At 33.3% G+C, this 15311-nt stretch overlaps 1 protein-coding gene across 6 annotated transcripts; it reads left to right on the top strand.

Moving 5' to 3' along the window:
- Positions 1-1708: 1708 nt before the first annotated feature.
- On the top strand, positions 1709-13064 carry LOC118050645 (putative lysine-specific demethylase JMJ16). 6 transcript variants are annotated; one of them, XM_073406723.1, is made up of 13 exons: positions 1709-1869; positions 2404-2469; positions 3087-3397; positions 3542-3613; positions 3973-4050; positions 4189-4716; positions 4879-5103; positions 5628-5789; positions 7272-7640; positions 8210-9644; positions 9749-9852; positions 10719-10916; positions 12235-13064. In XM_073406723.1, the coding sequence occupies exons 3-13, from the start codon at positions 3089-3091 to the stop codon at positions 12565-12567; spliced, it is 3813 nt and encodes a 1270-aa protein (XP_073262824.1). In that variant the 5' UTR covers positions 1709-1869; positions 2404-2469; positions 3087-3088; the 3' UTR covers positions 12568-13064. The 6 variants fall into 6 exon arrangements, with proteins under 6 accessions (XP_073262824.1, XP_034916938.1, XP_034916935.1 ...); XM_035061044.2 differs by lacking the exon at positions 1709-1869 and adding an exon at positions 1878-2155 and having other exon boundaries at positions 2403-2469; XM_035061047.2 differs by lacking the exon at positions 2404-2469 and having other exon boundaries at positions 1709-1871.
- Positions 13065-15311: the final 2247 nt, after the last annotated feature.

Below are 15311 nucleotides of genomic sequence, written 5' to 3'. Positions count from 1 at the left end.
AGCTACCACGTATATCAAGTCAATTATTTTATTTAAAATAATATTATTTTAGTAATTTTAAAAAAACCTCCGACGAAAGACCCAACCAGATATCACTACAAAACTAACCAACCAGGTTAATGTTCAAAACAATTGACCTGGTCTAGGTAATAGCTATAACTAACAGTCCGAGTTTCTAAGCAGATTGTAAATTCTAGTTACCATACCTTCGTAAGAAAACGTCTTTAGGGACTATAAACTTGAACGGGTAATAATATCCTTTAAAAAACTACGATCCAAAGACTACAAATCAAAACATCTTGACCGTTCATAGAAAACTGCCGATAGCTTAACGGAGGGCGCCTGTTGATTCTCTTGCCAACACGCCTCTGGCGGTGTGGCCTTCTTTTGTCTTTTTTTTTTTTTTAATTATTATTATTATAAATATCCGGTTAGCTTACACACATTTCAATTAATTCTACGAATCTTAAAATTAATGACCATATAAGTTTCTAGTGGCTATCATATTAACAATCACAGTATTAAAATCTAAAATCACATAGAAAACAAACTTCTTAATCCCAAATTCTTATCATAAATATATTTGTATCTCGGTATTGTATTTTATTAAATTTTATTATTATTTTAAAAATTAATTTTTTATATTTTTTATTATTTTGATAAGTTATAGTATTAATAATATTTTTTTAAAAAATAAAAAATAATTTTGATACATTAAAAAAAATAATGAATACTACATTCCAAAACACTGCATAATAATAATCATGGGACACCGTGGCACGCAATAAAAGTTGAAACCAAGCCCACATTGGACCAGTTGGCAACGAGCCACGGGCCAACCCGGATCTTAAAAAATATCGTCAATTTCTCATCCTCTTTCAACTACTCTTCCCAAACAAAGAATAAACTCTCAACCTCCCATAAATGATAAATCCTAATTGACAACTAAGGACTGTTTGGTGCATTTCACATGGTTTCCAATTGCACTTCAGTTGCAGCTGTGGTTCTTTCAGCAGTTCAGCTATTTTTAAAAATATTTTTTATATTAAAAAAATATTAAATTAATATTTTTAAATGTTATTTTTATTATTTTAATGTGATAATCTCAAAAATAAAATTAAAAATTTAAAAATCATTCTAATATATTTTTAATTGAAAAATTTTTTTTATATAAAAACATCCTCCAACGCATTATCAAACATACTTGTAATGCAAACTATTTTGGATATAAAAAGTTTGTTTGACATTGTGTTTACAAGTTACTTTTTAAAATGTATTTTGCTTGGAAATACAATAAAATAATAATATTATATTAATTTTTTTTATAATTAAAAAAAATAAAATTTTTTAAAAATATAAATTATAATTTTTTCATAACAAAAGTTTTGAAAAAGAGTTTTAAGTAGAACAATGTTAAATTATAATATATATTGATTAACTAAAATTTTTTGATACCACAGGATTAAAATAAAACACAAAATTTTAATTGTTTAGACACCATTTTAAAACACGATGTAAATTTTATGTGCCGATAAAAATAATATTTAAAAAATAAAAAAATATATTATTTAATATATTTTAATAAAAAAATAATTTAAAAATCAATTACAACCATTCTCTAAAAAAAAAACTCATCATATTACCAAAGGAACACCCGTAGAGCAGTCCTATCCTATCCAATCTCATCTAAATCCATCAATCTAATTTCATTTGCCCACCAAACACACATTTATTTTTATTGCTAGATCCCTTGTGCTTTTGAGATTTAAAAAATAATCTTAAAATTACACTTAACTTGCCCATGATGAAAACAACACCCTCTTGATTATCATTAAAGCACATAAAGCTTCAAAACAATAATTAAAAAAAAGGTACCCAATTTCTTTCTTCAACACGTAGAATTCTTGTTCTTGTGTTAGGTTCATATAATCTTTCAAATGCATGTTTTTATTTATTTTTTTAGAAAGTTTTTTACATAAGCCAAAAAATAGAAAAATTATCTTCCGTATTTACCCTTATCCACACTTGTTACTTCAATTAATACTTGATTTTTTTTCTTTTTTTAAAACATATTAATTTTGTTTTGATGGATTGATTGATCTAAGCCTTCCTTGAAACTGAAAGCTGAAAGAAGGACCGAAGGCGTGTTTGTGTGGTGGGTCTTGCTTGCAATTTTCTGATCTGCATACCCATTTAATAATTAATAAATTTCTGCTGATTAAAATACGAAAAAAATAAAATAAAAACGCGTGACTTGCTTTTATTTCATCGGTTTCTAGGGTTTAGGGTTAGGGTTAGATCTGTTGTTACAAATCAGTTTGTGATTTTCTGTTTCTTCTTTTTTCAAGTTTAGTTTTTTTTTTCTAATGATTTTGACTTTCGGTTTGGAAACTCGGCTGTAGTGTGTGTGTGTGGAGTTTTCAGCTGCTTTGACTGAATTGGGAATTACAGATTCTGGATCAGGAACATGTAAGCCCTGACTTGATTTTTTTTTTTTTTTATCCACTTATTTTTTTTCGTACTATTTTTTTTTTTGCTTGAATTGAGTATTTCAGGAATTTGTTTTAGTAATTTTTGTGATGGTTATTTAGTTTGAATTTTATTAATGATTTTATGGATTTGGTATTACATGTTTTCTTACAGTAAATTGTGATTTAGGGTTTTTCTTATTTAAAAAAATTCTAATTTGATCATGTTATGATGGTTTTTGTAGTGGAATTGAGAAGGGGAAATTGAGGGTTCTATGTTTAAGGTATTTAATGCTTAGAGCGAATGATATGATTGTCGAGAAATATGAATTGGATCATGTAGATTAAGTTTGAGAGATTATGATTTTGTGATTAAGGTTTTGGATATTGTTTGCTACATGCCTTTGAGAATGTAAGTTAGGTGTTTGAATGGAAAGGATCACCGATAACATGAATTGCATGATGTTTTTTAACAAGATACTATAAGTGAATCTTTTTCTGGCTAATGGGACAATTTAATGCAATGAAATTAGGCTATTATCAAATTGGACTTTTTGGTTGTTGGCTGTCCATAACATGGCTTGTGATTAATAGTGTTGATTTTATTTTTGTTTACAGTAATGATGGGAACTGAACTCATTAGAGTTCGTGTTAAGGAGGAGAATGATGATATCCCATCAGTTCCACCTGGTTTTGAGTCATTTGCAGCTTTCAACTTTAACAGGGTGCAAGATGGTGAAAAACAAGAAAGTAATGTAATCAGTTGTTCAGCCACTGCGAGCGCTTCTGAATCATTGCCAGTCAAGATGGAGACGGGGTTTGAGGATGAAGCAAAAGTTACAAGGTCCCTCCGGCGTAGACCCTGGATAAAGTATGGACATTTGGATGGTTTTTCAGAGGACGAGTCTGATTCTGCAAAGCTTAATCAAGTTAGTTCATAGTATCATTGCCATCATTATCTTTGAATTTGAAATGATGTGCAAAGTTATACATATCCAGCTTCTGAATCTCTGTTTTCACGCGCAAGTCCTATATGTCAACTGTGGATGCCTTATAATCCATTTATATTGCAGAATCTCTCCTCGAGGTCTCAACTTCCCAAGGGAGTGATCCGTGGATGTCCACAATGCAGTAATTGCCAAAAGGTTATTTATTTCTTCTTCTTCTTCTTTTCCTGCATTCTTGGATTAGCCTTTCATGCAGTCTGGTTCTATTAGCTCCATTCCTCAATAACATTTTTTAACCCATGTTATTGTCTAGACAGCCATCATCACATAGATCCACAGACATTTCATTTTGAATGTAATGATTGGCACTGTACCACATATTTAGCTCCACTACTAAAGGGTGGGTTCGTACTATGATGTAGCTTCCTGTGTTCGCTGGTTGTAAGTGTCCTAGAGGATTGGAACTGTGTGTCTGGCATTGTATTTTGATATACTCCTTTGTGTCTTTTATCCTCTGTTCCAATGTTATTTGGTTGATAATTGAATGTCTGGTACAGGTCAGTGCAAGATGGCGACCAGAATATGCTCGCAAGCCTGACATTGAGGATGCTCCTGTATTCTACCCCACTGAAGAGGTCTACAATGTTGCTTGTTATATTTTGTTTGTCTGAATTTCAAAAAAAAAAAAAAAAAAACTCCACATCCTTGTTTGTGATGTATTAAAGTGTGTTCCATGTAAAGACCTCTGAATTTTTATGTTATCTTTTTTCCAGGAGTTTGAAGATACATTGAAATATATTGCTAGTATACGGCCTAAAGCTGAACAATATGGAATCTGTCGCATTGTTCCTCCTCCTTCTTGGAAACCTCCATGTCCTCTTAAGGAAGAAACTGTTTGGAAGGGCTCTACATTTGCAACTCGTGTCCAGAGGGTTGACAAACTGCAGAACCGGGATTCTATGAGAAAGATGTCAACGATGTCTAACCATACCAGGAAGAAAAGGAGAAGATGCATGAGGATGGCAATAGATTGTGGGGCAGATATTGGAAGTATCTCAAGGTCTAATGATACTGGAGTTTGTGAAGCTGAGAGTTTTGGGTTTGAACCTGGTCCTCTGTTTACTTTGGATAAATTTCAGAAATATGCTGATGATTTCATGGCCCAGTACTTCAGGAAGGATGAGAATACTATTAATAAAGGAGGCAGCATGACAATGCTTCAGGAGAACCGCGAACCAACATTGGATAGTATTGAGGGTGAATATTGGCGAATTGTAGAGAAAGCAACTGAAGAAATTGAGGTGTGTTTCGTGAGTAGATGTGCTATATGAATGTTCATTGTCTTTTTGTTAAATAATTTACTTAATCATGCTGCCTTTCTTTACAGTCCCAGTTGTCTCCCTTGTTTGCAACCTGAATTACAGAATGAACTAGAGTCCTTATATTTGTGTTGGCTTATGTAGGTCCTATATGGAGCTGATCTGGAAACAGGGGTTTTTGGCAGTGGATTTCCAAAAACATCCAGTGAAGTTGGTTCTGCTACCAATGATCGTTATACAAAATCAGGCTGGAACTTGAATAACTTTCCGAGGCTTCCTGGATCTGTTCTTTCCTTTGAAAGTGGTGATATATCTGGTGTTTTGGTGCCATGGCTGTATATAGGGATGTGCTTCTCCTCCTTCTGTTGGGTAAGACCTCGAGTCTACTTTTTTTAGATAGACAAAATGCTTAGCTCCAGTCCAAAATAAACAAATAATCATAAATCAACAAATATATTGGGCTGTTATGCTTCTTGATGAATGTGTTCGGAGTGTACTTTTTATTTTTGACTTGTATTAGTTATGTGTTATGTGCATGTGCATGCATTATTAATACTAGGTTTGGTGTGGATAGCCTCTTTACTGCTTCTCCTGGAATAAATTAATATGCAATATGATTGAGAGGCGAGTAATTTTAGGATTTTGGATAAACAGAGTTATGAATTTTTTTCTTGCCAAATGATATAAGAAAGCCATAACCAAGCCTTGAACTCTTCATCTCCAATGATGGATACTGAGTTCAATTTTATGGCTAACAACTTTCATTTTTCAATTTTTTATGAATAGTTCTTAATTTGTCCTATAAGCAGGTGTAGAGCCATGCTCATGCATTTATTTTGGAGCCTAATTACTTATTTTTCTCATTCCTTTTTCGTTCACATAATTGAGAACAGCATGTTGAAGATCATCACCTATATTCACTGAATTACATGCATTGGGGCGCGCAAAAAATATGGTATGGTGTCCCCGGGAAGGATGCTGTTAAATTGGAAGAGGCAATGAGAATGTATTTACCCGATCTGTTTGAAGAACAACCTGATTTGCTCCATAAGCTGGTGAGTAAAAGTTCCTATACCGTGTTACCATGTTGGATGCGCATAAAATTATGCTCTTTAAGCTTTTGTTTGGGCATGCCATTTGTTGACTCACCTGCAAATCCTGGTCTTTATTAACATTATTATATTATGGAATTCTTCTCCTCTTGGATTCATAAACTTGAACTACAATGGTTAGCTCAATTTCTCTGAATCTTTCAAGGATTGTGTTGATCTTCCTCTTATGGTTCTTTTATGTGCTAAATGTGATATATGTTGTCATTGTTCTGTGATAATTTGTTTCCGAAAGTGGATATCTTCTGAAAGAATGAAGTTAAACATAATTCAGCTTAGGCCCTATTTGTTTCACGGAAAGTATTTTTCTGGAAACCATTTTCCAAACTTTTCTGTGTTTGTTTGCCATTAGAAAAATAGGTTAACAGAAAATACTTTCCAGTTAGAGAAAAATTTGGCTAGGTTTCCAGGAAAGTGTTTTCCTTTTATTTTGGACGGAAAACATTTTTTAGAAGTTGTGAAAAATTTAGGAATATCATATTATTTGCTGATTATATCAAATTTGGTCCTCAAAGTTTTGATTGCTATATATTTTTGTCTTGATTTTTTTTTTTTCAATTTTATCCCTTAAAATTTGATTTAATTTGATTTTTATATTAACTCTAGTCCTTATTTTTATGATTGTTATTTGCTTTTCTCGTATTATTTTTTTTAATTAAAAATTTTTATCTATCAAATTTGGTCCTCATTCTTTTGATTGTTACTTATTTTTATTTGAAATACTTTATGGAATTGTAATTTTAATATCATCTTTCAATTTTTTTATCTGTTAGATTTGATCTTTATTATTTTGATTATTATTTATTTTATTTGAGATAATTTATGAAATGAGATTTTTGTTTTCAATTTCATTCTCATTCAACATTTTAATTTGTAAGATTTGTTTCTCGTTATTTTAATAAACTTGAAAAAAAAATTATGAAGTTATTTTTCAGGTCATTTTTCATGACATAACTAAACACTGGAAAGTGTTTTCCAACTTATTTTCTATGACTACCAAATATCGGAAAATAATTCACTTTCTAAAGAAACCATTTTCTAAAAAAAAACTACTTTCCAACAAACAAATGGGGTTTTAGTAAATCCTTATGATGTGATTTAATCTCAAGTGATATAGAACAAAGCACGGGAATTTAAGTATTGAAATGCTCTATTTCCTGGAACGTCCTTTGTTTTGTTTCGCCATCAATGATCCTTCTTTGGGTGTTCTTTATCTTTTGATTTCTAGTTGTAACTTCTTTCTGGTTTGTTTCTCTTTGATTTTATATTCCTTTTATTTTAAGGTTCTTTGATTTTTCTAATGAGTTTTTTGGACTTAGGATAGCATGGATAAAAATGATTATTAACATACGGTCTTTTACCCTACCCTACTGCTTTCTTCTTATATCTACAAGAAAACCATGCCCTGAACTCGCTTTTGCCTTTCAGGTGACTCAGCTCTCCCCCAACATACTAAAATCCATAGGAGTGCCTGTCTATCGGTGTGTTCAGAATTCTGGAGAATTTGTGCTAACCTTTCCTCGAGCATATCATTCGGGGTTTAATTGCGGTTTCAATTGTGCGGAGGCAGTGAATGTAGCTCCTGTTGACTGGTTGCCCCATGGACAGACTGCTATAGAGCTATACCGTGAGCAGGGACGGAGGACTTCCATCTCCCATGATAAATTGTTGCTTGGGGCAGCAAGGGAAGCAGTGAGAGCACATTGGGAACTGAATTTACTTAAGAGGAATAAATTGAATAACTTAAGATGGAAAGACATGTGTGGAAAAGATGGGATATTAGCAAAAGCATTCAAGGTAATCTTTGATTTGTTCTATGAGACTATCGGGCTGATTTTCATACTGGAAATCTAGTGTTTGAAATTTATTCTGTCTCATTGCAGTGTTTTCAACTCATTTAAAATTTAGCTTGGCTTGCCATGGATCAAATTAGTAATTCAAATATGCCATTAGAAAATATTGGAGTCCTAGGATGCTGTCATTAGATTGGTATTTGCATATTTAGATCGTGATGCTTGGACTCAGCCTCAAGATGCCATCTCAACTCTATTGTTGGTAAAACGTTTTTACACAATTTGGCTGTGTACTGTTTGCGGAACAGGCAGATGATTTTGATTCCCATTTCTTATAATGAATTGGGGAGTACTGTTCTACTTTTCAGTCTTTGCTATTTTTTTTCTTTATGCTTTATGGTTTGTGCTACCGGTATCTTATCATTGAGTTATTAATATTCCCTTCCAGAAATCCTGGATGATAGTTTGAAACTGGAAAGTGTGTCATTATGCTAGCAATGAAAGTTATCACTGGCAGACTTCATTGTTATTCTATTCCCCTCTTGACTTTGGATTTTTTTTTTTTTTGTTAAGGAACGTGTGGAGACAGAGCATGTGAGGAGACAATTTCTCTGCAACTCTTCCCCAGCATTGAAGATGGAGAGTGATTTTGATGCCACAAGTGAGAGGGAATGCAGTGTTTGTCTTTTTGATTTGCACCTGTCTGCAGTGGGGTGTCATTGTTCTCCAGACAAGTATACATGCCTGAATCATGCAAAGCAGCTGTGTTCATGTGTTTCGGGTGCCAGATTTTTCCTGTTTCGCTATGACATTAGTGAATTAAATATCCTTGTGGAGGCTTTGGAAGGAAAATTGAGTGCAGTGTACCGATGGGCAAGACTGGATCTTGGACTTGCCCTGACTTCTTTTGTTTCCAAAGACAATGCTGAAGAAGGTAAATTATCATGTTCTCCAAAAAGAACTGCAACTGAACAGGTGAGATCACATGCGTCAGTAGATCTCCATAAAGTTTCACCAGGGAGAATAATATCTGGTGACTTCAGATTGAATTCAGCTGGGATCTGTTGGCAGATCGCCACAGAAGAAGAGAAGAAACCACCTGAAGATATACCTTCAAAAGATGCAAGGGCATCAGCTGTATCTCATAGTTCTTTTCAAGTAATTGAGAAGGAAAATGACAATTTCAAGCTAAACCAGAAAGGTTCTAGTCTTTTGTCTACAAATTTAAGGACACTAGCTTGCCAGTTGTCTCAAGAAGACCCATCCTATACTGCAGGCCTGGCTTCAGAGAAATGTGAAAGGAAGAAGCCTTCAACTTTGTGCAATGACAATATTATTCTTCTTAGTGATGATGAAGGCGATGAACTGAAGCCAATTTCAGAAAGGGCAAAAGAAAATGTTTCTGTAAACCATTCCTCACTTTCAGAGAAGCTATCAATTTCGCATGATAGGTCATGTAATGACAATAAAGATTCAATCTTAACTTTTGCTGTGATCAACGGAGCAGTAAAGAGTGAAAAGAATGTCAGTTTGTTTTTGTTTCCTGATGAAAACAATTCTCCATCTGGTCCTTTGCAAGTGAAGGATGGCTATAATCAAGATGGTGGAAAGGTTTTGGGATTTAATCAATCCAATGGCTTTTGCCATGCAGGTCCAAGCACTGCAGGTTTTGGTAGGAATATTCAGAACTTCTCATCTAATAGAGACGCCGGCAAGGATAACAGGATGGCAAATGCTGGGAGTCAGCAACCACAGCCATGTGGCAGTGGAAAGCCTAACATTGAGGATGAGATGGGAGCAAATGCCACCTCAACTTCAGTAGACAACTCAAGAATTATGGCTGGCAGCCCATCTTCCTCGCAAAATAATTTGGACAGGTACTACCGCCAGAAGGGTCCCCGCATTGCCAAGGTAGTGCGAAGGATCAATTGTAATGTTGAACCTCTGGAATTTGGGGTTGTGCTTTCTGGGAAGTCATGGTGCAACAACCAAGCAATCTTTCCCAAAGGTACTTTGCACGTGTTTTATACAATGGCTATAAAGTTCAAGAATAGTCTTGTTAAGGAATAGGAAGAGACCTGTATTTATGCGTATCTGTTCTATTTGATGCAGGGTTTAGAAGCCGAGTTAGGTACTTAAGCGTTTTAGATCCAACCAGTATGTGTTACTATGTCTCAGAAATACTGGATGCAGGGCGAAATAGTCCTCTATTTATGGTAATTCCAAATAATCCTTTGGTTAAGATTTCCTACTGTAGCAATCTGTCATCTAACATTTTGATTGTTGCAAAATATACTTCTCATTTATCTATCCTTAAATATCCTGTGAGGTCTTCATTACTTCTTGTGATCCTTATTGAAATTTTAAGCAAATAAAGAAATGTGGATGGTGTTTCTCCTATATAGCTTTCATGAGAACTTTTCGGTGATAGTATACACATATAGTTGAAGACATTAACAATGGGTTTTAAGATGGCTGCTTGGTACTTGTCAGATGCATCTGATTGCTGCTCTTCTTTAATACAGTATACATTAAATTTTACTGTTCATTGTTATGGAATTTTAACCAGTGTTTTCTGATGTAAAATTTCACAATATAGCTAACTTTGGCAGGGGCAATACGTCTTGAGATGAAATTAAATTGCAGTCATAAATCACTAGCCCTCCCTAAAGAGTTGTGATATAACCCTGCAAATTCATGATGATTGGTTTTGTAGCTAGTCTTTGGGTGGAAGTGATATTAATGAAGTATATTGAAGAATCCGATGGGTATTGGTCCTATTGGAAATGACTCCAGCTTGAGGTGCTTAGAGTTGAGTGCCCATACTCAAACTCCTTCATCTCCCAAGCAACAATATATATATAAAGAGAAGTATAACCAAGTAACTTGTCTTTCAGTTAGGCATTGGATTATTGAATCTTGCGGATGGTTAGATTTGGACCATTGAAATTTTTTGTGTGCAGTAAGTTTAAACAGTGAACTTCTAGCCTGAGTGGTTGAGATTGTGATTGGTTATTGCATTGAGATACACAAAAATTGTAGCTGATTTCACTTCTAATCTGTTGTGCTATGGTATTTTCAGGTTTCCTTGGAGCATTACCCAAATGAGGTATTTATTCATGTTTCAGCAGCCAGATGCTGGGAAATGGTGAGAGAGAGAGTGAATCAGGAGATCACAAAGCAGCATAAAACTGGAAGAACGAATCTTCCACCTTTACAACCTCCTGGAAGTCTTGATGGCTTCGAAATGTTTGGGTTTTCTTCACCAGCAATTGTCCAGGTATTTTTACAGCAGGCTGATTTCCTTACTTTATCCTTTTTTTTAAATTACAAAAAAGGCAAATGGTCATCTTATCTTGTGTTTCAAATTTAGTTCATTACTCCTTTTCCATTTTAACTGAAGCTCACTAGATTGATTGATTTCCTTTTTTTCATAGATGCCTTGTTTCAGAATGTATGGTCATTCATTGATAATCTTTCTCTAGTTGCTCCAATTAATAACTGCTATAAATTAGGGTATTTGAAATGGACCATCTTGCACTTTTCAGAAATGTAGGGGCTAAATTGAACTTTTTCTGAAAAATTCTAGCTGCCTCAAATTTGTTATCTTTTCTGTGCCACCATCAAGGTGATTTGGTGGCTAAAATGGTGGTGAGTTGATGGTGAACTGCATGAATTCATAAAGGATGAAGTCTTTCAGAAAGGGAAAAAAAAGAAAATTAAATCATGTTCTTTTAAGGGGCAATTTAGTTGTTCCCTAAGGGCCTATTTAATGACAATAATTTATTGGGGCTAGTTGACCAATACTTTATCAATATGGTGTTAATTGACCAAATTTGAAACACACGGTAAGATGACTATTTGCCATAGACACATGGTGGGATTACTCTTTGCCATTGACAAGAGGCGGTTGTATTTTGCCTAGTAAAAGCTACAGTTATGAGAGCCGAACTGAGGGTTGACCTAGCTCTTGGTCAAGGCTTGGGTTGCATGGTTGACCCAGGTAATCCCAACCTTTTACTTTTTAAAAAAAAAAGAAAGAAAAAAAAAAACGATGTTATTTTGGTAAAAAAAAAAAAACAATGGGTTTTCCCACTAATCCAGCCCAGGCCAGGTCTTGGGTCACCAGGTTGACCTGCTGGAGTTACACTGGGTCTTGTAACTATGGTAAAAAAACCTTTATGGTCCTAGATAACATGGTTCTAAAAATTTGTGAAACTGCAGTTCAAAGACCCTGTATTTAATTTCTGAAAAGAAAAGGAAATACAACTAATATGTTTGTACAATACACACAACAAATATACCTTAAATCTATAGTTTTTGGTTATCCGAGGCTGAAAAATTTATCTCCCATTGTAAGAGCTCTGGTAGCTTTCCAACAACACCAGTAAACCTTGTTAGAGACTCGCATTATATTTGGATGTTATATCATATCTAGCCTTGAGCTTCTGTCTTTGGATCCGTAAGAAACAGTTTACTTCTTAACATCCATACTGTGTACAATTATGGATTTTGATTTTTTTCCCTCAGCTTCAGTTTTGGCAAATTATTTTACGTCGAATATAATTCAGCTCTCCTTTTCCCCCTCTCATAAACAGGCTGTAGAAGCATTAGATAGAAATCGAGTTTGTACAGATTATTGGGACTCCAGGCCATATTCACGGCCGCAAGGACAGATTCCACAACATTCTCAATCCAAAGCCAATGCAAGACATTCCCAGGGAACATCTGAGGACCAAAATAACAGAAAAGTTCCTGGGAGCCAATTCTTACCTGCCGAAGTTGATACGACACTTGGGGGTTTATTCAAGAAGGCAAGCCCAGAAGAATTGATCTTGCTGAGTCGTGTTTTAAGTGACAATAAACCAACAGCTAATCCTGGTCTCATAACACAGCTTCTTAATGAAGAGATTCACAATCGTCCTAGATGATTCATTAATTTGGTCTCCCAAGGATTTGAGACTGAATTCCACTGCAATTTTTTGACTCTGTAAATACCAAGTTCTCAGCTCGCATGATGCCCATACGTCTTCATCCAATCTGCTCATTTGTTTAGTGAGAGGACAAGAAAATGATCTAACAGAAAGGAAAGCTCTCCTGCATGTTTTCTTTGAAGGGTTATATGTAGAGGAGAATCGGGAAATTTGCGCAACCATTTCTTTACATGGCGTCTACGATCTTTTGGGGAAGCATTCCAGCTCTAGAATTTCTTTCCTTGGTTCTTAACACAGTTCTTTTAGTGTACTGAGATGGCTTACAAAATGCTCATGGAGCTTTTGACAATGATCTACCATTCTTGCTGACTGACAAGGTTGTAGTTTCATCATCGAGAAACTGTCAGGTTGGAACACTTGTAGATTCATGGCTATACTTGTATATTTTGATTCTTTCTTATCATAGCTTTCATGATAGAAGTGAATTATCGTTATTGGGGTGCTCACATAACCTGGAATCAACCCTGGTATGTTTCCCTAAAATCTGTTGATCCTAGCAGAAACTGGAGTGAGAATTGCCCCTAAAGCTTACTGATTTGAGTAGATTTGCCTCTGGTTTTAGAACAAATGGTTAAGACATGACCTGGGATAATGTGGGAGGCCTTGAATCTAGTGGTGTTCTCATTGTATGGCCTTTCATGGGCTAATAGGACGAGGGATCTCTTCCCTTTTTCTCTAAAAGGAGGAAAAAAAAATGACCAGTCCTTGCCCAGTGCAAAGATAGGATGATCTTACACGGGGGACTAGTTGTAGGAGTCCCAAAAAAACTCTAGATTTTTAATACCTGTTAAATACAAAAAGAAAAAAAAAAAAAGAAGAGGAGTAATGCTATTTCACAAAAAACAAAAGGTAATAAGAATAAATATATGAAAAATACGAATAATGAGTGAAAGAATCTTGTACTCTTGATTAATTACTATTTCGGGATTGAAAAAAATAAGATAGTAGAGTTAAAGAGGAAATATCTCTAAATATTCTGTATAGCATTTAATTATTGTTCTGAAAAAAAAATTTAAAAAACAAAAAAAAAAAGCATGTTTATCTATACTTTATATTTTAAGAGAATAAAAATTCCCTCCAAAACTGTTTTAGAAACAATTTTATTTTATATTTCTGTTTTAAATTCTTTAAATACACGATGTTTTTATTATTTAGTCTTGAAACATTAACAAAATACAATTAATGTTTTTTTTTAATAGATATTTTGGTGATTTTGAAAACACATTTTTATATATTAAAGAACTCTAAAAGGCGTGGGGAAAGCATTGTAGCTTCCCCACGCCTTTTAATTATACTTATATATAAATATTATTATTATTATTATATTATAATATATATTATTTTTCGTTTTCATTTTTTTTCCTGTATTTTTTTGGTTTTTTATGCTTTTATGGGTTTTTTTGCTTCTTTCTTAGTTTTTTTTTCTTTTTAATTTTTTTTTTATTTAGTTTGTTAATTGATCCCGAGTTTGACGTGTTCACTATACATTTTTTTTTTTTGCTTTTTTTTCTTTTTAATCAACTTTTTTCATTTAGTTTAGTTTGTTAATGTTAAATTTCTTTCTATTTAATTATCAGACTTTCATGACACGTATTCCAAACTTCACATGTTAACCCATCAATTTTATGCAAAAAAAATTAACCCACGGCATCGCGCGAGTCATGTTTTTTCACTGTAACTAAAGCTGTTTTTTTTTTTGCAGTTTTTTTTTCGTTTTTTCTTCTGTGGCATTTTTTTTTTGTTTTTGGTTTTTTTTTTTATGTGGCAGTTTTTCCTTCTTTTTTTTTTGCTTTTGCTTTTGTTTATTTTTTAAATGTTTTTTTCACTATAGTAGCTTTTTTTTTTTCCCTCGCTTTTGTTTCTTCTGTTTTTTACATATAATGTATTACTGTGCACACAGTGAAATTTTTTGTTTTTTTTTCTTTTGGTGAATTTTTTTTGTTTAATTTAGTTTGTTAATGTGAAAAAAAGAAAAATTAATTTAGTTATCATACTTTCATTACATGGATCTCGGTAAAATTGACCCTCGGCATCGCGCGGGTCATTTTTTTCACTGTAGCTAAAGCTGTTTTTTTTTTTTGCAGTTTATATTTTTTTTTGCAGTTTTTTATTTCATTTTTTCTTCTGCAGCATTTTTTTTTTTTCGTTTTTAGTTTTTTTTTCTGTGGCAGTTTTTTCCTTTTTTTTTTTTTGCTTTTGCTTTTTTTTTTTTTTTTTTTTTGTAATATTTTGTCACTATAGTAGCTTTTTTTTCCTCGCTTTTGTTGTTTTTTGCTTTTTACATATAATGTATTACTGTGCACACATTGAAACACTTGACTTTTTTTTTGTTTTTTTTTTCTTTTAATGAGTTTTTTTTGTTTAATTTAGTTTGTTAATGTGAAAAAACAAATTAATTTAGTTATCATACTTTCATTACATGGATCTCGGTTTTTTTTCTATATTAAGTTGGTTGAGAACTTAGCTTTGTAGCTTTTTTCAAAAAGAAAAAAAAAAAAAACAATATGGATTACTACAGTGTTTCCCTTGCATGATTTTTGTTTAGCTGCAGTGTTTCCCCTACATGTTTATTTTTTAAATTATCTTTGTTAAATTTATTTTTTTAATATTGAGTTGGTTGAGAATTTAGCTTTAGTTTTAGCTTTCCCAATGTTTTTTCATTATAATTATAATTATATTGT

The sequence above is a fragment of the Populus alba genome, chromosome 19 (genome assembly GCF_005239225.2).
Source record: "Populus alba chromosome 19, ASM523922v2, whole genome shotgun sequence".
NCBI lineage: Eukaryota > Viridiplantae > Streptophyta > Magnoliopsida > Malpighiales > Salicaceae > Populus > Populus alba.
Note: the sequence above shows the minus strand (reverse complement) of the source record. Positions and strands in the feature narration are given on the sequence as shown.